Source organism: Centroberyx gerrardi, chromosome 3 (assembly GCF_048128805.1).
Source record: "Centroberyx gerrardi isolate f3 chromosome 3, fCenGer3.hap1.cur.20231027, whole genome shotgun sequence".
NCBI lineage: Eukaryota > Metazoa > Chordata > Actinopteri > Beryciformes > Berycidae > Centroberyx > Centroberyx gerrardi.
The window spans coordinates 14,667,800-14,689,796 of record NC_135999.1 but is presented as its reverse complement, the minus strand read 5'-3'; the positions used below and the strand labels follow the sequence as shown (position 1 = coordinate 14,689,796).

The 21,997-nt window shown below is 42.8% G+C and overlaps 2 protein-coding genes across 2 annotated transcripts; one reads left to right on the top strand and one right to left on the bottom strand.

Moving 5' to 3' along the window:
- Nucleotides 1-7,026: 7,026 nt before the first annotated feature.
- Nucleotides 7,027-8,247, bottom strand: dctpp1 (dCTP pyrophosphatase 1). Its single transcript, XM_071923405.2, has one exon. It carries the CDS (start codon nucleotides 8,156-8,158, stop codon nucleotides 7,631-7,633), a length of 528 nt encoding a protein of 175 aa, XP_071779506.2. The 5' UTR covers nucleotides 8,159-8,247; the 3' UTR covers nucleotides 7,027-7,630.
- Nucleotides 8,248-8,410: 163 nt separating this feature from the next.
- Nucleotides 8,411-20,828, top strand: gatb (glutamyl-tRNA(Gln) amidotransferase, subunit B). Its single transcript, XM_071923404.2, has 13 exons — nucleotides 8,411-8,568; nucleotides 8,816-8,969; nucleotides 9,069-9,182; nucleotides 13,249-13,447; nucleotides 13,638-13,760; nucleotides 13,911-14,024; nucleotides 15,168-15,252; nucleotides 15,810-15,854; nucleotides 16,297-16,489; nucleotides 16,758-16,891; nucleotides 19,634-19,712; nucleotides 19,830-19,964; nucleotides 20,095-20,828. Exons 1-13 carry the CDS (start codon nucleotides 8,411-8,413, stop codon nucleotides 20,218-20,220), a joined length of 1,659 nt encoding a protein of 552 aa, XP_071779505.1. The 3' UTR covers nucleotides 20,221-20,828.
- Nucleotides 20,829-21,997: the final 1,169 nt, after the last annotated feature.

Sequence of the window (21,997 nt, the reverse complement as noted above, 5' to 3'; positions counted from 1 at the left end):
CATGTAATGTTCAAAGACTTGTGATCACCATTTGAATAACAACACCTCTTTGCTCCCTCCGGTAGAGACATCTCCACCAGGAATTTGTCACTCTCTATTTGAACTTTTCCCCCATCATTTCCACACTCTGTATGATGAATCATTCAAAATGTGGAGCCCGAAATGAGACCAGACAGGACAGAAGCTCGGCTCATTTTGAGCTGGCCGTGGCCAGCCAGAGTCCAATTTCAGTCCCACAATGCAGTACTTTGATCAGTCTATACGGCTGATTTAGGATGCCACTACTAACTGTCCATCACTCCTACACTCCCCTGCAGGAGCAGTCGAGCAGAGCACTCTGGGATTGGGACATGGCAGAAAAACAGGGATAGGGTGATACTAGACAGTGGTTGAATTCCAAATCAAAGATGTACGTGTAGCTGTAACCACAGTGTATCTCTTCTGGTCAATAAAAAGTTTCAAATCAATTCAATCACAACATCAAATACTCTGTTTCATGTCCTTTATTCCTCTTGAAAAATTGCATACTGTATATACTTTGAACAGCTAGCATTGTGAGTCATCTAGTCATATTCAAGTCTTTTTGATTCTGCATAGTTCAATCAGAAAAGAATCCTCTTGTTTCTCACTGTCACATATTAGCTTTGTTGCTCTCAGCTCCCTTTTGGCCATTTTGTGCATGCAACCTGTGCCTTGTTTTGTCACATTTTGATCATTCCTGTTACTGACCTACATTTGTCAGACATTTCTCACCGTTTATTATGGTTTCATACAATTTGCTACCTGTTGCAAACTACAATGTCAAGTATAGTATTTGGAATGAATTTAATATGTATATATATACTATCTATATGTATTATCATCCAACTCATTTCCAGTTGATTGCCAACCCATTTGTCAATGTATAATGTAAATGGGAACCACTGCCAAATTCAATTGTAAGAACTATACAATAATAATGAAATGTGTTTGACTATTCTAGCCTTGTTTACGGCTCTGATATTCTTTATCTCACTATGTTCAAGTATATCTACAGATACTCTCAGATCCTCCCTCTGAGGTTTTCTCTTCCCTTTTGCCTCTATATGGTCTCACTGACATAAAAGAGATAGGATGTCAAAGAGGACACAGCGCAAGTGAAGGCTTATGTCAGTATCTCTTGGAAGATCCTAGCTTCGCTACTTTAGCGAATTTTTGGCCCAGCTGTAGAAAAAAATGTCATTTGTTGTCGTAGACTATCTGGAAGCCTTGCTTTGAGGAATTCAAGAGTGTTTCAGTCCATCTAGCTGGTCTGTTTTATGTGCTTTCATCTACTCCCCAGTTTAAGGTCAGGCAACCATTACACATTTAGCTAATGAAGCGAGAAGCTAAATTCCACTGAATTGACAATCGTGATTCACACACCTTACTGCCTCTGCGTGGGGTTGAGCCCATGCAGAGGGAAATTACTAACTCTTACTCTAATATAAGAAGACAGCACTTGTAAAGTGATGAAGAAAGTTGAGGCTTTTACTATTCTGCTGTTTTTGACTAATTGACTGATTATAAGATATTTGATTTTCATGCAAGTTATAGCCTAATATAATAAACAATGCTGTGTTATCACAATTAATATAAAAGTTAATTCTTTACATCATCGAATAGTTGTTGCCCTTGTAGAAACAGTAGGTGAACATTTTCTGTAACTAGTAAAAGTCATTGAACGGCAGTGGTTTTACCAAAATGTTTACTCTGCAGTTTGACCAGCCTCAGCCTCATATCTTTGGCATGGATTTCTGGTTCAATGATCAGCTCAGTGTTAAGACCCAGGGCATGCAAAGGAGCTCAAAATGACCCTCCTCCACTCTGCTTCATGCTTGTGGTATCTCCAAGCGAATCTTGATAATAAGGGGAAAATTTGCATAGCAAATTAGTGCAGATGAATTACCCATTATAAACACGGATATGTGTAAGATTGAGCTCCGTTGCTTGCTCAGAGCCTAGGCATGAAGTCGATCATTGAGGCAAAATCTGTACCATGACATGCCAAACAGCATCCACAGAGAGTCACTGCATAGGAACAATGAAAGACATAGAATAATTGAAGCCAAAGTTTAAATTGTAATGGACCAGAATCCCTGAAAGGCATAGCAAGAGACTGCCTGGCACTAATACAAATTTTTCATTCATTCATTCATCCATCCATCCATCCATCCATTCATTTTGTCTTTGCTTTCTTTCTTTTGCCATTAAAAGACATTTTCCTGATTACTTTACTAGGCATTCAATTGCCTTTTTCTCAAGGCCTAATGAATCATCATTCCCTTATAAGTGACAATAAAAAATTACTTCGTTTTTGCAAATTCCATCATCCTTTATCTATATCACAACTTGCATAACATGATATTTATTATAAAGTATGAAATGTAGAGATCAGCAAGATAATATTTTTTCAGCAATGTTGATTGAGCCTAAGCAATAGCCTGTAAAACATGTAGACACCTGTGAAATCCATTAAATTGTCGATAGGGAATCTGACTGGCAAAATTGTTGCAGTATTGGCTCGGTGTGAAGGTTTATTGAAAGGAAAGAAAAATTGTCAGGTATTTCACATTCTGTAGGAATGAGATTGGGATATTTAAGATGCATGATTGTCTCTGGCAGCACCACACAAATTGGAGGAAGTCATGCTTAGCCATTAGCAATGGAATAGTGACTACTATCCCGGTGTGTGTGTTTGTGTGTTTGTGTGTGTGTGGGAAGTGATGTGATGTGAACCCCTGCTGCTGGGTAACCCCACTGTGCGAGATCTGACAGCTCCCACTGCGGTCTGCGTGACAGGATAAAGGAGTGTATGTGTGTGAGAGAGAGAGAGATAAAGAAAGAAGAAGGAGAAAGTGGCCAGAAAGAAACAGACTAAAGTAAAGTAAAGTAAGCTAAAGATCCACACAAGAAATAAATGCCTCTTTGAAAGCTTATCTGTATATGCACAAAAGAATACATCTCCTCCATCCTGAAAAGCCCACAACAAGGCATACATCTTCTAATAAGGGGCCTGATGATATCTCCACTGAACATTACAAACAGTATAGTTGAGAAGAAAATCTAAGATTTTGAGTCATCAAGCCGCTCAAAGGGTCTTTAAGCCTGCAGCACTGTCTTATAGACAAGGGTATCATGGGTAACGCACTAACTCCTCCCCCGAAACATGAAAAGATGTGCGCCAAGCCTGTCCTTAGCTAACACTCAGCTGCTTAAGAAACACAGACTTTGTATAACTTTAAGCCTTTGAAGTATTTTACTTTACTTGGAAAGTAAAGTAGTGGTAAAATCCAACCTAAAACATTTTAACTTTGTTAAAAAAAACAGCTATTAGCAATTTCTGGGTCCAATTTGTTGTTTGGTTCAGAGCAGGGTATGTTCAGGGTATCGGATCATGTTTGGAACATGAAATGCCCGCCTCCTCACCAATCATCTGTCTGGAAAAATACCATCATTATTTCTAGACGATCCCATGGACTTGGGTGCACAGATATTAAAGGGCAATTCCAGCATGATTGGGGTTTTTTGCTCATTTTTTTTTTTACATTTTTCATCCCTTTAATTTTTGCCATACCTCTCATTCACTCCCATTCAATTCCAAACAGCATAGAATAGCATAGAAATTTGATCAGTGATGGTAATCCATCACTGTGAATGAGAAGCTGACAATGACATTTTGAAAAGTTGCATCAGAACACTATCAGGCTATAAACTTTTACATTATGAAAGAAGTTCTGTTCACCGTTTCATATTAATGTGTGCAGCTGTTAACCACATGACAGACTAGATGAGACAGGAGGGGCGTCTTACTTCCATTTTCTCCTTGAGACCGCTTCTGGGTCATCATTACATGTCCAATTTCCTCTCAATTAAATCTTTTCTTTTTGAATCTTTTCAAGGTTCTCTGTGGTTATGTTAGGACCCGCCTTCTGTCAGTCAAAACCCATTCAAGCCATGTGCAAACCAAATCAAGACGCTTGCCCTGCATTTTTTTTTTGCTACCAGCTCATATCTGTATGCAGTTGGTGATGCAGAGAAGCTCAACGAACATACAGTTTACTGTGCCATTTGCAAGGTGGCTCTTGCTGTCAGGGAACTACTTGATATGCAGCTTACATTAGCGAAGTATCAATAATGAATGAAATCTACTGTTGCACATTAAGTGCACTGTAAGTCTTTCATAGGATTCCTAAAAGTGATTGGTGCAATAGAATGCACCCATATTCCTGTCATCGCAGCCCTGGGGGAACATGGGATTTTGTGAATAAAAAATAATTTCACGGCCTTAATGTGCAGGTATTGATAGGGTGTTCATATTTTTCTACTGATTTACTGTAGTATAACTCATCTCTACATTACATGCAGGGACACATGAAATGGTGTAGCAGAGCATACACATAGTTTGGATCGTTGGTTTGGATGCTGAAGTAAAGATTTAGTACATGGAGAGTTTTCAAACAATTTTTCATACACAGCAGAGACTTGGGCAATAACCTTTCTCTCCACTCACCTTTCTACACTGGGTTCTCCTATGCCCCCTTTTTCCCAACACCATCCTGTGAAATCACTGTAATAATGTTTTTGTATTGTGCATATTTATTCTTAATAGCTTGTTCTTCTTGAGAGAAATACACTGCTCTGAATCTGTCCATGTTGCATGTGACTGGCTATTTGTTACAAAATCTGCCCCTTTCATGTGAACACACTCATAGCTGGATTGGAAAATTCTGGGTTGACAGAGTGGGTTGATAACCACCAGTTATGTATAGCCAGCTATCACAAAGATACCCTGACTGTGTTGCATTTTCTTTGTGAGACAAGGCCCAGGTCTCTGGCATTGGATAGCTACAGCAATATATGGATCAACAATGCCAATTTCTGCATTTACAATTAGGTGACCGTCTTATCCAGAGGGACTTATGAGTGGGCAGATAGGGGTTTAGTTTCTTTCTCAGGTTTTTTGAGTCAGGACAAATAGCTCTTGCAAGAACTGAACATGAGACCTTCTGGTTACTGGACACCAGGCTATCCCGCTACGCCCACAATTCACTGGGTAAAAGTTTTACCTGAAACTGCCCCAAGTGAGACATCTTTTGCGTATAGTGTAGCTTACAAATCCTTGGGGATGCGTGGTTAGGCTTTGGGAGAGTTACTTATGTTCCCAAATAATGACTGGACTTCCCTAGAAGTTAGGAATAACACAGAATTCTTAACTTGAGAGGTGTTGCCCGCTGCCAAATGAGACTTCAAAGTAAAAGTGAAAAATAGCAATGGGCAATCTAGAAATATTTTGTCACTCAGGTTAGAGCTGGCTTCAGGAACAGTGGAAGAAATTCTAATTTTCTATCTGCGGCTTCTCATATGCACAACCCTTTTACGCTAAACCATAATATGGAAATGCGCTACATCCCAATTATATTTCAGTCTGAAAAATGCATGAGGGTCTCTCAAAGCAAAGAGTTCTTACAAAACCTCTTCAGGACAACTTTTGGCAGTAGTATCCTCAGAAATGCAGCGCTACAGAAAACTGCAAGAGGAACCGTGATGCAGTCTGAGAAACAGCACATTTTACTCTCCAGAGACAGCTGTAATTGCAGCTTGCTACCTGGCTGGAACACATCTAGACAGTGAATATTGAGATAGCACCTATAAAATGTCAGCCTCTCCCATTTAAGATAGTGCACCCTGTTTTCAAATGACATCCGCTGAGCATTATAAATCTCAAGGTTTATGTTAGAGCTTAGTTTGAAGAAATCAGCGCTCAAAAGGATTTCAATTTAAGTTATACAGCAAGGGTTTTAGGCAAGTTTGTTTTTTTTATTATGAAAGAACAAAGTGGGAACTACAGGGGTTATACTAGTTCATTTAGGCTAGAAAGAAAAAAACTGTTTTGCCCTTGTTTTTCCCTAAGCACACATCAACTAAATAAAAAAACAAAAACAAAGAAAAAACATCTATTTATTGCCCCTTACACCAAAGAGTTAAAAAATGCAAATAACATATACCTGATATTTACACATTAACAGTACTAGGAAAGGATTTGTACATCCTAGTTATTGGATGCATGCCAAGAAATGGGACCATTGATCATTCTTACTGTGGAATGCAATGTCATATCTGCTTAAGTAAAAGACCATTTACTTTGAAGTGAGGCTGTATTTGCACACAGAGCAAAATTTTAGTGATGCGTGACAGCGCTCCTTTGCAGCGTGTGGATGACTCGTAACTCACTGAATATCAGGATATACAGCTCTCTCTTGACTTCAAGGCAATGTTTGCATCTTGAAACGCATCAAATTAAAAATCAGACAGAACTTTTTATCACCGTTTCAAACACGTACCCCCCCCCCCCCACACACACACACAATTTATCAGTGTGTTTTGCATTTCAAATCTTGGCTGAAAGGTTTATCACAGTTCCACTCCAAGTGGGAATATTTTGGTCGAGCAGGCTCAACACCACATTCACCCCCACCCCCTCCAATAGTAATTTACTGCTGACTTAGATAAGATGGTTGCCAGTTGCAATAAAATCAATAAATCAACACCATGTGAGTTACATTTAAAGGGATTTTTACTAACAAGCTAAAATTAGACTGACCTCTGGCCGTTCTCAGGCCCAATCACGAATGCCAATTGTCCAGGGAATAAATGAGCTAGGGCAGACATAGGGCAACATGACTGTCTTACCTTGATCAGCATAGTTGTTTGCATTACTGGAAGAAATACATATCTGACAAGGCCTTTCTATTGAGATCTCACTCTATTGTATCCAACCAGTGGGCTAATTGCCACTCCCACCCCCTTTTCTGCTAACTGACACAAATGTGTGGCTAAGTGGGGTCTACATCTTATTTTAACTATTTTACTCCTGTGAAGCACTTTGTGACTTCGTTCTGTGAAAGGTGCTATATAAATAAACTTTACTTACTACTTACTTACATCAAACATCAAACCATATAAAACACAAAAAACAGGAGGAGGCAGAATTGAAGCCACTTTTACTTCAGGAAAAACAAGCGTTTATGAACAACAATGGAAGATGAGTTAATCCAACCATGATGGGCAATGAGGAGAAATGAAAGAAACAACCCAAGTGTTAAGTGAAATACACTCAAAAACAACACTTCTTCTTAGGTAGACAGTTGTATACCACTCCCACAAGATTCAATTTTCCATTCCAGGCATGTCCAGGTAGGACAGTGTTCATCTGCTTTAACTTGAAAATCCACTCTGTCACCCTCCTACTGGAACAAATGGAGCAGAGGTAGTGCTCTATGTAAATCAGGGTCCAGAGTGAAAAACATCCTACTCCTGGTATTTGCATAAGCATACCTTTGCACTTACACAACAGTGACATTTTCTGCCAACAGTAGCAGTGTCTCAAGTTGACAAGAGACAAAGATGATCAAAATAAAAAGGGGGTTTAAAAGTTTATCAATAAAACCAACAGATTCCTCAAGTGCCTTGCAAGCACAGTAACAGAAGGCCAAACTTAAAAACTCGTAAGATATACTCAAAGTGAACGGCAGCTTCAGTTGTCATGGCAACCACCTTACTGAACTTCCCCCGACTGACTGCGCTTCTCTCGACTGTGAACAGGCAAGTCTCAGTCTTTGTATTCAGTGTACTTTTTGGCCGACCCGTGCACCTTGCTGGCAGGGTATTTCAGTCGATTTAGGGCCATTTTGCGCAGCACTGCTTGCGGCAGGTCGACGTGACATTTCTCGGCCAGCTCGACCAGATAGATCAACACGTCGCTGAGCTCCTGGGCGAGCTGCTCCCGCTCGGAGTCGGTCCAGCCCGGCAGGCCCTCGGCCACCTCCCCCCGCCACTGGAAGAGCTCCGACACCTCGCCCACCTCGCCGACCATGGCCAGCAGCAGGTTGCGGGGCTGGTGAAACTGGTTCCAGTCCCGCTCGTCTGTGAACTCCGCCTGCAACCGCCGTATATCCTCGATGGTGGGCTCGGTGCTGAAGGTGAACCTGCCTGCCGCTGCTCCTCCTGCTCCGTTCTGCTTGGAGTGTGTTTCTCCGTTTGCAGCAGCAACAACCGGGTGTGACCCGTTAATACGAGTTTCGTCGACTGACAAATCGCCGTTCAGTCCGCACGCTTCTTTTCCATTTGTCGCCATCATGTTTTCTGTTTTTTATCAGCGGTGCCGCGTGAAATCGAGGTTAAATCAACTGTAAACACCGCACTCCACAACCAGCATGTGGATAAAGTCCCGCCAGCAGCCGAGACGGAAATGACGCAGCGAACCCAGGAAACCAGACGCTTCATAAAGCTGGGCTGTGTAGTTCTGCGTAGAGAACTGACGTGTACGCAGATATCGAATGTCACCCAAAGAAACTACAGCTCCCATGACCGCTAAAACCTAAAGGACAACATGGCCGCCTCCTCTGCTGCAGCGGGTGCGTTGCTACATAATATCAATAAACAAATATTAATATTTCATCCAAATGCTGCTTTTCATCAGTGTGTAATCAGGCGAATAGGCACATCGGCTCCACGATGCCAAAGTCAACCACAGCTGAAAAGAAAAAGGTAGGTGAGAATGACTGCTAACGCTAAAGTTTGTATTTCTGTGCTGTCTCTGTGCTGTCTGGCTGTGATGGAGAGTGACATGAGTAACTATATACATTTATGACAGACACTGATTCCTACAATTCCCCTGCGTTGGAGAAAGCAATACTTTTGAGTTAGTTATTTATGTCTTACCTGTTCACTTCTTCATCCCTGTGCTCACAGTACTTGGCTTCTCTCTGCCTGTGTGTGTGTGTTTGTCCCTCAGTGCTCCCCAGCAGCTGGTAGGGGTGGTGGGACTGGAGGTCCACGCTCAGATCCACTCCAGCACCAAGCTGTTCTCTGGCTCACAGGTCCGCTTCCAAGCACCCCCAAACTCCATGGTGTCGTTCTTCGATGCATCCTTACCTGGCACATTACCGGTCAGTGTTTACCTCTGAGTTCTCAGTACTAAGAAAGAACATATTTTTTTGTCTGGTCACATGCACTGTCATAATCATGCCATCCCTCTCTGTCCCCAGGCTCTGAACAGGCGATGTGTTGAGGCAGCAGTAATGACAGGACTGGCTCTCAACTGCACCATAAACAGAAAGTCGCTTTTTGACAGGAAGCACTACTTCTACGCTGACCTTCCTGTAAGTTATCCCTGTCTGTCGTTATTTGTTCCTTTCTGATTAGGCTGTAGACGTAAAGGGTTTTGATAGGTAAGAGAGAGAGATGGTATAAGATGGGATTGAACCTTATCTGTGGAAGAGCAGTGTAGAGTCACCATTGTCTTGCGCGTTATGCTGCATCATTGTTTTTGCTTTGTTATAAGCTGTCCTCATCTGCTTCCAGTTTCTCCATCACAACTTTCCCAGTCATCTTTCCTGTCTCTGAGCTCTAATTGAAATAGTGAGCAAGTCTTGCTGAAGCAGCAAAAATGTCATTTGCCACACATATAGACAAATGATGCAGAACGCTGTTAAAAGGAAAAGACCAGTGTTTTTCACTTACTGGCTCATTTCCTTCAGTGCACCTCTATTTTTGCATTATCCTTAGGCTATTTCCCACTGCATGGCATTGTTGTTATAATTTGGGCCTAGCTCCCTTTTATTCATAGTTTGAATGATGGGATGCTCAGATCATATGAAGTCATGACAACCCAGGCTGTGTTGCCTAACTGAGCAGTTTTCAGTTGATACACTACGCATAAAAGTGTGTAACTATTCATTTGATTATGAACTATATGGTTCCTGTTGAGAACGTTGCTATAAATGCTTCTTATTTTGGAAGTTGCTGCTGGTTATCACATTTAATGCCATAAAAGGATTAAGAAAGCTATTTCTATAAATAAAATGGACATTGCCTATTTCACAAGGATGGATTATGTCCTCTGTCTGTCAGCGTGATATTTGATGCAGTTTCACACTGATCCTGTGGTCTTCAGAAGGGATTGCGACTTATTTAAATACCTCACTACATACTGTATGCGCTGAACAGCAATCTCGGTGGATTTGGAGTTGCAGGGTGAGGGTATGAGTAAATGAAAAACTCTTAACACTGGCATTTCCATTCAACAGTCTTGGCCAAGTGATGTTCACTTTGCTCTCTGTAATGGAGTGCTTGCATGACAAGGTTTCACTGTCCCTCAGAGCCCCAGGGTAATTTTACTGCGGGTATGAGTGGCATTTTAGGCCTCGGTAGAAAAGGCAAAATGTCACAGGAACTCTACAGTAACTTGCCCTACAGAGACCTCTTCTAATAAATCTAGATTTTCACCCTAAAAAGTTCATTAGAGAATTTCCTAACGATGGGCATTTTCAAAGTCAGTCTTCCCCCGGTTAGGTATTATGCTAACACGGCTGAAGGCAAGGTAATGAGAAGGATAATTATGGGCTGATGAGCTAGAATATTTATGTCCCATTGGTAGTATTTCACAGGAGCCGCTCTTAGAAGTGGCCTAAAAGGAAAATACCCTCATGGAGTAGCAGGCAATATACGGGAGGAATTTGACTGCTGCTTAAAAAGTTGAATGATACAGTTTACCTAACTGTTATTTGTCTGTTTTGTTTAATATCAACACTAAAGAAGCCTGATTAGTTTTCCTATTCGATAATGGTTTAAAAGTGAAAATATCATCCTTTTGTGGAGAAGGATTTGGTCACCTTGTGATTGTTGGAATCATTTATATAATCAAACAAATATTAAAAGGGCAATAAGTAAGATTTTTCCTGCCCCATAGCATTAAATAAGGGTGCTGTGCCATTGCTCTGTCGATGTTGTTGCAGTTCCTACTGGTCGCAGATAGAGATTGATAGAAGTCATAGAAGACTTCATGCCCCTTTTAAATATCACACAGGCTTACTGGTTATCAGACCCTGGCATCAGTATATAGCATAATCATCATGGCAGAGATGCATTATCTCCCTAGAAAGGAAATGTATCTTGAAATCTCAGCAGAATCCCTTCCAGAAGCAGAGGGATTACTGCTGGGTTCCTCTTGCTGTCTTGCGTGCTTACTGAGGATTGCATCACCTCCTTTGGATTCATTCTCGATAGCTTCCACACACACAGAGCAGGGATGATAATACCCGTTTAGATTTTTTTATTTTTCCATGGGATTTCCTAAACAATTCATGCCAATGCTTGCCAGCACCTCTATTCAAGTTTTTAATTCCCTGTGTGTACTGTGCATAATACCTGCTGATGCCGTGTTCATGGTTATTTAGTTTGCGTTAGTCTCACCAGCTGCTCAAAAAGAATTATCTGACCCAGTGTTGTATGAAACAGTTTGACAAAGTGAAGTCAGAGTGAGTTTAATTCAGGCTCAGGATGGGAGATTTTCACATTCAGCCTAATGTTTGAAATACAATCTATGCTCGTAAAAAACCAAACCAATATCAGGAGCCTGGGAGAAATTATCCTGCCCTTGAAAAATATATTCATAAATTGCATTGTACATTATTGATATGTTCCACTACAGATCCCTGATTGCATTTTGTAAAACACCACAGTTACTCATTAAATGATTAATGCGGTTGTCCGACCAGCAGTCCTTCTTTGAATTGAAATGGCAGGCAAGGCACATACATAAAGTTTTTACAGCCCTTTAATAACATGCCCCAGTAGCTCCACACTAATCTACCAGCAAAAACACATAATTACAATTTCCTTGAAATATTAAGTGTCCAAATAAACAGACTTGGCCTGTGTGTTGACATCTGTTTAATGAGAATAATGAATGTCTTTGTGAAGTGTGTGGCTAGCTTAGAGGAACTTCGGTGTCCAAGTGTGGAGAATCAGACGACCAGTTGAATCTGGTTTGTTTAGTAACTTTGAAATGAATCAGAAAATGACTCTCTGGCTCACAGAACCAAACTGGAGTGTGTGTGTGTGTGTGTGTGTCAGCACATGTATGAATGCAGGATACTAATGGATGTGGATACTAATGGTGTAGAGTCTTTTGAAATGTTAGAAAATTGGGGACACGTTTGGGGCATCACTGCTCATTATGGCTCAAACCACCATCAGAGTGTAATTGGGAAAGCTTGATGTGCGTCCCAGGCAGAGGATCTCGCTACCGACGGTCTGGAACAAACCTGCCTCACCCCTCATTATATAGCCAAGAGTAGCTGGCTGATTATACAGGAAATGCAAATATTCCTCAGTTTAACAGAGGCCCTCTAATGTATGGTCTGCACATGCTTAGCAGGCACTTTTGAGCGAGCAAAGGCGACATTTTCGTTGACAGTGACAAAGCTCACGGACAGATTAAAAAGAAGAAACAAAGGATTTGTGATAAGCTACTAAAATATTTACAGAATCCAGCAAGATAAATTGAAATTGAAAAGGAAATTCTTCAATGGTCAGTTTTTTTCCCCCATTTGTTCTGGATGGAGGTGTCGTGCAAGTGATTGATCAGTTGATCAGGTACATTGTACAAAATGCCAGTGACTAATTGCCCCCCCCCCATCTCTGCTCCCACATCCTCTCTCTCTTTAGCATAGCAATAAGTATGATTAATGTTTAGTTCCTGTGATGTGGTTGCCATAGTAACATGGAAATGTAATACTTGGAGCAGCACACTCCTCAGGAATAGAGGAGCAGATGAAATATTTATCCTCCTGCATTGGTGAGTATAAACCTTGAGCGAATTGACAGTGCCCCAGTCGCATAACAATGAAGGCCCTAGCAGCCAGTGTTGTGATTAATTGATGCGCCTTGCCTCACCTTTACGTGAGTCGCCACGTCACCGACTGAGCCCGCTCTTTATTGTTATTCCACTGGAATATTGTGATTTCATTCAAAGTGGGTAAACACTGTTGCTACTGTTTTCCTCACAGACTCTCACGATGTCTTGGTCAGTTACGCACTATGCAGACACAATCAGCAAACAGCTTCTAGTCCTATGTCTTTTAACAGAATAACAAGGTGCTGACACTCTAATGAACTCTACATGTCAAATAGAATATTGTCAAATGATTTACTATAATGTGGCACTTTATTGACCCCTGTAGGGAAATCCTCTCTTCGCTTGCCCCTCCCGCCTCCACAGGGAGGTCAGAGGTCAGAGTCAGCTACAGAGCAGCACTCCTGGAGCTGGTAGAGGTTCAGCAGGGAAGATGCTTGCCACCACAGGGGCTTGAACCCGGGTCATCCAGTTGAAGCATAGTCTCCTTGCTGCCCAGACTTCTGCAGTACTGCATTTTCTCTCCTCAGGCCGGCTACCAGATCACGCAGCAACGGCGGCCCATCGCGGTGGACGGCGCGCTGACCTACAGCCACCTGGGAGGGAAGAAGAGGAGCCAGGTGCTCAACAAGACTGTCCGGATCAAACAGATTCAGCTGGAGCAGGACAGCGGCAAGAGTCTGCACGATGACCACCGCAGCCAGACACTCATAGACCTCAACAGAGCAGGTAACATCACTGAGTACCTGGGACTAATAATACTGGAAGAAAAGTTCAGACAGAGCAGATGGAACTCAATAGAAACATATACCATAGATTTAAGCCGCTCAGCAAAGTGGGTACCATCGAGGTTTGTCACAGAGCTCAACAGAATAGATGGTGTGGAGATGTAAAACATGTCTATCTTCACGTCCGTCAGGTGTAGGTCTAATGGAGCTGGTGATGGAGCCAGACATGAGCTGCGGAGAGGAGGCTGCCGCAGCTGTCAGAGAGCTTCAGCTCATACTGCAGGCCCTGGGCACCTGTCAAGGCAACATGTCTGGTAGGGAGATCTCCCTCTGTCTCTGTCATTCTCTGTCTTTTTCTTGTCTCTTGTTGCACACTTTCTGACCTTTTACACTTCCAAACTTATATTATGCTGATTTTCCTCCTCTCTCACCGTGCGCGCGGTCTTTGCTCTCTCTTACCTCAGAGGGCCAGCTGAGGGTCGATGCCAACGTGTCCGTCCACGCGCCAGGTGACCCTCTGGGCGTCAGGACGGAGGTGAAGAACATCAACAGCGCCCGATACCTGGCCAGGGCAATAGGTGAGCGCCATAGAGACTCAGCTGGTGGCGGTGTTCTTACCACGTTTAGCGAGGTTAGCAGGCTGACTCGAGACGGATAGTCGTGTTGTGTGTGTGTGTGTGTGTTTGAGAGTGTGACAGCTATTTAAGGGAAGCAGTATTGAACACTGTTCCAACCCAGCGGGTCTTAACCGGTTGCGTGAACGCTCTGAAATAGTGCAGCAAACACGCACACACACACACACTGAAGGTAGGAGCTTTTCATGAGTTGACATTTGCACACAGTCTCGCCCTGAAACAATTGCTTGGCAGTAGACTTTGCTGATGGGTAATTATGCGTGTGCTACAAGTCAAACTGGTAGTCAAAGATAAGAGACACACATACACAGCGAGAGCAAGCAAAGACAGACAGCCGCAAGAGTTTGTGTATGCGTGTGTGTTTGTTTGGTCTCTGTTTGAATCGTCTCTCAGTCAGTGTGATGGCGGAGGTCTGTCAAAAACTTTCTGCTGTTTAAACGTGTTGTTTTTTTCTTTGTTACAAACTTTGAAGTAAGCCTTGTTACATGCCTACATAAAAAAAGTAGGAATAGGCTTTTTGTTGACTTAAAAACAAGATGGAGAGCTTTATTAAGAGACATTAAGATAGGAAGGGTGGATCGTATTGATAGTAACTGGTGAAGCGTTGGTTTAAGACTGACAAACTCACAGCCAATTAGCTGTCTGATGGCATTAAGTGCTGGTGAATTGCCGTCTCACAGATGCTCATTCAAAAAACATAGAATTTATGTCAGCACTAATTTCAGTGATTGTTTATAGAGTTTCGCTTCAAAAGCCGATAATGAGCCAGAAAACCAGAAAATTACAGCATTTTACATGCAGGACCAGCACAAAGGTTTTAAATCTGGTTTGACATACCATGATGCTGTGCTTGAATTATTTATCGGTAAAGTTGTATCAAATTTAGTCCGCAGCTGAAGTGGTATTTAAAAGTCATAGAGAAAAACATCATTTATCACCGTATTAATGTGGCAGCAGTCAGAGACTTGAGGCGTGGCAGTGTGTTGGAGCAGCTGTTTGGCATTTACAACAAAATTATATTTGTGTGTACAAGTGTTAATGGAACGTGTGTCTGTGTGTGTGTGTGTGTGCCCTTATATTCCACAGACTATGAGATCCAGAGACAGACAGGTGTCCTACAGAGAGGGGGGACGGTGCAGAATGAGACCCGGGCCTATGACTCCAAATCGGGGTAAGAGGACGAGACACCAGAGCCTCAGTGCCAAGCTTTACCCACCAAAACACTCTCTCTAACTGGGATATCTGCCTGTTTCATGCTGTGCTGAAGAGGAACCATCATTGGTAATGATGATGGATAGAGCCATTTGGATGCCGTCGTTGCCCCGCTTTGTCTGTGCGCTATGTGCCACTCAGAGGCTCATAAGCTCACAAAATGAGCCAGCCCACACACAGCTGAGTCCTTGATCATCTCTGGTGTCACTCTCCTTCCCATGAGGCCTTGCATGTCCCGAGGTGCCTGGTGAAATGTGGTAAATGGTGTGTGTGATGGCCTGTGATTGGGCCTCTCGGTTTGTCCCTGGGACAAAGGGGGCTACAGCCCTGATGGCCATGGTTTTGCAGTCAGGCAGGCTGACTGGAAGGCATCACCTCACGCCTGAGTACTAATACACAGAACTTCAGCATATCTCAGATTTGGGTTAACATCTCTCCAATTTGACTTGGCCGGGTGTCTTTTTAGAAGGTTTGATATGTGCGGTCATAATTTAACGTTTGCATATTTTCTTGTAGACAGACCATTCCTATGAGGGACAAGGAGGGTCTTCAGGATTATAGGTGAGTGTGTGTTTTTGTGCTATGCATGTACAGTGTGTGCTCATGTCTGCCCCGGGAGTGTGTGTTTACTGACGTGCAGTTAAGATATCAGAAGTTGATCTTGCCCTCAGTGGGGACTGGAGCAGGATGAGAGTCCCTGACTGGCAGCTAGATAGAAAGGAATAAACACACATCACTCAAGGCCTGTAGACCTCGGTTGACGAGTGTGTGTGTGTGTGTGTGTGTGTGTGTGTGTGTGGGAAGGGGAATGATAGACAGGTTAGAGGCTGATAGAGTCAAATGATTAGAGGGGTACGTGAAATGTGACAAGTGCGGTGTCAAGACGACTGATAGTAGTACAACAAAAGCTAGCCTCCACCTTTCTAAGCTTATCTCTACTGCTGATAAAACATCCTTCACCCTCCTCCTCACCCCCTCTTTCTCCCGTTCTTCCTCCCTCCAGGTTTATGCCGGAGCCCAACCTGCCCCCTCTGATGGTGTACGGGGATAACGCCTCGCTGCCCGCCGGCGTCGACGCGCGCCAGGCGGTGGTGGTGGAGCGGATAAGGGAGGGGCTGCCGGAGCTACCCGGCGTCAAGAGAGACCGGCTGGTGCACGCGTACGCCATCCTGCCCGAGCACAGCTTCACTCTGGTGGTGAGTGTGTGTGTGTGTGTGTGTAGGCGGGTGTGCGGCGGGGTGAGCGAGCCAACTCCCGTCTCATCCCGGCTAAATCTGCACATTTCTCACGTTTCTCATATTTCCCGTCCAAGGTGGGAGTGAGTCAGCTTGGCTTCAGTTCGTCTTCTCTCCAGCAGGGAGCAGTGTGCTGTGATGGTGTCTGTTGTCTGCTGTGCTGATTTGATCCCAATTAGATAACGCGCATGTGATTTGTTGATGGTATTCTCATGGTATTCTGCTGCAGAGCGAGGATGGGCTGGTGGACTACTTTGAGGCACTGGTGAAGGAGACCAAGAAGGAGCCGAGGAAGGTGATTGGCTGGGTGACAAAAGAGCTGTTGGGTCACCTCAAGCAGCAAGACCTGAGTGTGAGCCAGAGGTGAGACACACACACACACACACACCTTAGAGATAGGAGGGATTTAATTAATGCAAAAAATAGTACTTCTATATTTTAAATCAATTGTTAACTAAAAGTGTTTCAGTATATTTGGTATCGGGCAAAAGATAATCAATTTCTGTGACTGCCACAAATCCAATATCTCTTCTTGCCTAGACTCCTAGTGATGAGCTAAATGTCTCTTTGAAGGTTTTAAATATTTGGACCATTTTAAATGCACTGCAGTGATGAATCGCACCATATTGGATTGAACCATAATTATGTTTCTAAAGATGTTCAGTTTACCACGAGAGGAAAAAATAATTATATCGTTATCTACCGAATTTGGTGGAAGCACAAATTGCGAAGCATCAAGAATCCTGATAATAATCAAACTGTAGCTCCAATCATAAAATTTCAGCCTAACTACTGCGGGGTCCCTGCTGGTTCCCCCCCTCGACACACACTCACACAGTTTCATTAGCATCATCCTTATCCTTGGCTCAATGGGAAATGCCACTCAATCCTAGTTTTTAAAATGTGTCTTTCCTATGCCCTGCGAAAGTTTGCACCGAATTAATGAGCATTTACTACTGTCTCCCATAGCCGGAAACAAGCTTGTTCTGCCCTGCACAGTGTTCAGAATAACGTTTTCAGAGTCGAGCTAAAATCTCTGGGTTGGAAATGATAGCACGTCAACCTTAGTTAGATGAAAAAATTCTGCAGTCTCCCCATTCATCGTCCATGGACCGTTTCCCGGCTGCACTCCCTGGTTTGATTGACACCGCAGATTATTAGACTCTTAATGTTTACAAATACTGATTAGACTATACCGTGTCATACTACAATAACATATGTGAGTTCATAATTCATCTGGTATTTATGTGCTAATTTCTTATGTCTGTCAATGAGAAATCCCCGTGGCGGTGTGACAGAGCTCATCGGAGGAAAGCCTATTTTGACAAATCCAATTACATTAGTGAAATCATTACTTTGTGGAAGACTGGGAGAAAGCAAGGTTTAGGTTTTGTTTTGATCTCTCCCTGATGAAGACGTGTTTGCTGAAACATGTTGGATGTCTTTTTTTAAAACTGTTCCAAAATGGACTATCCAGTGAGTAAAGCCTTTTTAATATTTTGTCACAAAGACTTGCCTCGGTACCTGTCTTGAATCTAGGTTTTATTATGTTGCAGAAAGCAGACACTTTAGCTTCAGAGGCCATGAAGATCCCCATCTAGCCACCAGTTATCTTGTCTAGACTGCAGGTTTTTCTGAGAAACAACACCAATTTATTTCTTGTCTCCCACTGCTTATATTTATGACATGCTGTGATGTTAAATATCAGATAGTCATCTCCACTCTGCAATTTTCTTGCTATGGCAGATTAATAGAGAGTGCAACTCAAAGAAAAATGGAAATAGCGTGGCGCGTCTGAGTTGCATTTGTAAAGCTGCTGAGCAATGGAGCTCTGATCGAGGGTCACTCGCCAGTTCACATGACTATAGAAACTCTCACTTTAGTCTACGGAGTCCCACTCAGATCAGCAGTGTTACTCTAAGATAATTTATGAAAACAAACTCTGAGTCATAAGAGGGTGTATGAAATTGAATTAAGTTATGGGCTGACGTCAGCACAGATGCTGTAAGCTTTACTTTATCTCCCGTCCCAGATTGTTGTGAAGCGTATGTATGTGTGTGTGTGTGTGTGTGTGTGTGTGTGTGTGTAAACAGCAGAGTAGATGGTGTTTATTTACGCATAATGTTGCATTTGTCTTTGAGGGAAGAAGGAGACTAAAAAAGAAAAACAAAGAATGGCGAGCATTTGGGGGCGAAAATGAGATCTATATATCAAGTAAAAGTTCTATTTAGTAGTGTAAGTACCTCTTTATTTGTGTGTTTATGTGATAATATTATCATTAGGAAGTTATTGCAGCAGTTGATCAAAGTTAGGTCCACTTTTTCTGTCATGGCTCTCCTATACAGTTCGTCCAAACCTACTCACGCCCCTGTGGCTCCAAGCCCTCGAACTGGACTGAGATAAATGAATTGAGAGATTGGGAAGGGATACCGGTCGGACAGCCAGAGAGGTAAAACTCTAAGACATGTCATTAAGGGCCGGTCAAGCTGGTCCCGGCGCTTCCAGCGGTCGAGGCGAGTCACTCTTCCAGGGTCTCCCTCTGAACTGCAGTCTGGTCCGCTGGCTGACTGTGAGCGAGGCTCGGTGCGAGCCCGGTGGCAGATTTGTGGCAGCGCGGTGACAGCATGATGACAGAATCCTGAAATATTCCACCAGGACTACATTAATGCAATGTCAAAAATGTGAGAGATTTGAAAACATGAAAATAATGAGGGCTCTCTATTTGACATATAAACAGTCAGCCAAACCAAGGCATGTTTGTAATGATAGATACTTTTCATCTATTTTTTCCAGTGTGTATGCCAGGTCTGGAGGAAAATAAGCTCAGATGGACTGTCTGGCCCGTAATACACTGAGGGAAACCTGGTCTCCACTCAGCGAGTTCTAACAGCCTTTTTGAGTCTGTCACTCTGTCTAGTCGCCCAGGGGAATAAACAAACAGGCAGAAAAACACAAAATAGTCAAATCACAAATGTTGATTGTCTCTTTCATCGTCTCTCTCTGTGTCTGTGTGCCCCCCGCTCTGTTTCTCCCCCTTCCCTTTATCTCTAATTCTTCAGTCTGTCTATGAACACACTATTTAATTATCCCTTCATTTGCTTTCAGCCCAGTCTCTCCTTCTGCCCTGGCGGAGCTGCTGGACCTTCAGGAAACAGGACACATCTCCTCCTCAGTTGCCAAGCGGGTCAGTCAGCCGCACCGCACCATGCCTTCTTACCTCCTCCTATCTGTCAGGACACACATCCCAGCGAGAACTTGTTTGTATTCTCGGTTTCAACTTGAGTTTTCCTGATGCTCTCAGGTGTTCCAGGAGATGTGGGGGTCGCCGGGGAAGACGGCCCTGCAGATCGTCCAGGAGCAGGACTTGGGGCTGGTCAGCGACACCGCAGAGCTGCACAGCATCTGCCAGCGGGTGGTGGACTCCAATCCTGATCAGGTGAGAGCTCGGTAGACACACACACACACACACACACACACACACATGCAGACACATCGTTACTACATATCTGAGATGTATTTGACCGAGACAACTGCTCATGAAAGGCTGTTTTTGCCCCCCTCTGTAGGTCCAGGCTGTCAGGAATGGAAACAAGAAAGTTCTGAACAAGCTGATGGGACTGGTTCAAAAAGAGACCAAAGGCCGAGCTGATCCTGTTCTAGTACGGGCGATTCTGGAGGAGAAGACTTCGTGAAGACCGGACCCTTATGCATGGCAGCCATATCACTGTGAGAGAGATTAGACTTAATGGCGTGTGTTACTCACGCTTTTATGGAAAAAAGTAAAGACACGACAATGATGTTTTATGACAGTGTGAATATGCTGATATGCAGAGTGATCATGTCCTTGTCGCTCTCTTTCTGGAGAGCTTCTTGTGGGTGCCGGTTTGCTACAAGAGGAATGTGTGAATTTGTTTTATCTGCAGTTGTTAGGCGGCAGTGTTGGTATTATGTTCTGTATTTATGTATGTACTATAAGTGTTCAAATGTAATAAATCTTTTCAGATTATCAGTTGTATCTCCACCCGGTTTGGTTTATGAGCAAAAAAGATATTGTGCATGATGAGTCAGGCTTTCAAATAGTGAGTACTGCCCTGTTTGAAATACAATGCAACTTGATCAACACAGTGGAAACCTATCTAATAGTTTAAGATACATAATCATTTTGCTCCTCATTTTGATGAGAGGAGGGACAAACAAGTGAGATTTCAAAGTATGTTTCCTCTAAACAGCTGCATATAATTCTATATGATCCTGAAGCCCTCTGTACCATTGGCACCTGTCATATTGTCCATTACAGTTATTTGTTATTTGATTACCCTATTTCCCCTCAGGGGATCAATAAAGTATTTCTGATTCTGATTCTGATTCTTGTGAGCCCCGGAAATCATGCAGCCAGGTGCTAAAATCGACAGGACAGATGCCCGCTCATCCAGAGAGGCAGAACAGACCCAACCTATGTTGATGTCAAGGCATGAGAGTGATCAATGAGCTCCCTCTTGTGGTTGGTGCACATAGGAAAGTCTACATTTTGTATCCTAGTGTATGTGACCTAAATGTAGTCATTTTAGATAACTATCTTATTTTGAAACAAATATTGATTGCAAATTACAAAGGGAATGCTAATCTATTTAGGCGCCTGGTCCCATATTGAGGCTGGAGAATTCCATTTGAAAATGTGTAATGTGTGTATGATAGAGAACAAAAATCCTCAGCAGGATAGACATCAAAGTGCTGTTTGCTGGTCAGCTGCAACTGTGTACCGACCGGCTGTGTGGCGTTCACAGCGGTTTCTGTACAATCCCTAAAGCTGTTGGAGGTTTTTCATTTCATAAGAATTAGTTTTTGTTATGGTTGTATTAGTTTCAAAATGACTTTTTCAGGGGACCTCGTCTTCAAATCAAAGATAACAGTTGTAGGCTAAGACTCTGAGGGTCTCAAACATTCAAACATTGATGTTTATTTTACCTCAGTTGACTTGGCAGAAGAATTAAGTTATGTCAAATCACTTTCTAATCTAATTCTGCCCCGAGAAGCAGGGTGCATGTGACTAGAGATGGGAACGAGCTGAGGTTCATGGTTGTGCATTGGTCGTGACAGAAGATGCTTCATGTTTTATTTGTTTGTTTTTTTGACCATGTAATAACCTAAACACAGAGAGTAAGGTCTTCAAAGCCAACACAATGGGCTGTTTATTTAGCAAAAAGATTCTATCTTAGGTAGTCACATACTTAAGATATAGTTTTTCAACAATAAAATGAAACCTAAACTGTCAGAAAGTTCTCCATCTTAATACAAGGCTACTTCGTCTATGTCATAGTCCTTGCATCTCTTTCCTCAGTTTGTGAATAGAGAATGTTTCTCAGCCCTTGTGTTTGTGCCCAAGAAGAAGACCTAGTTTTGAACAAAAAAATCTCTCTTGGGGAAAGGCTGTCAGGAAAGGAATTGTTTAGTACATGAGGGCATTGGTGT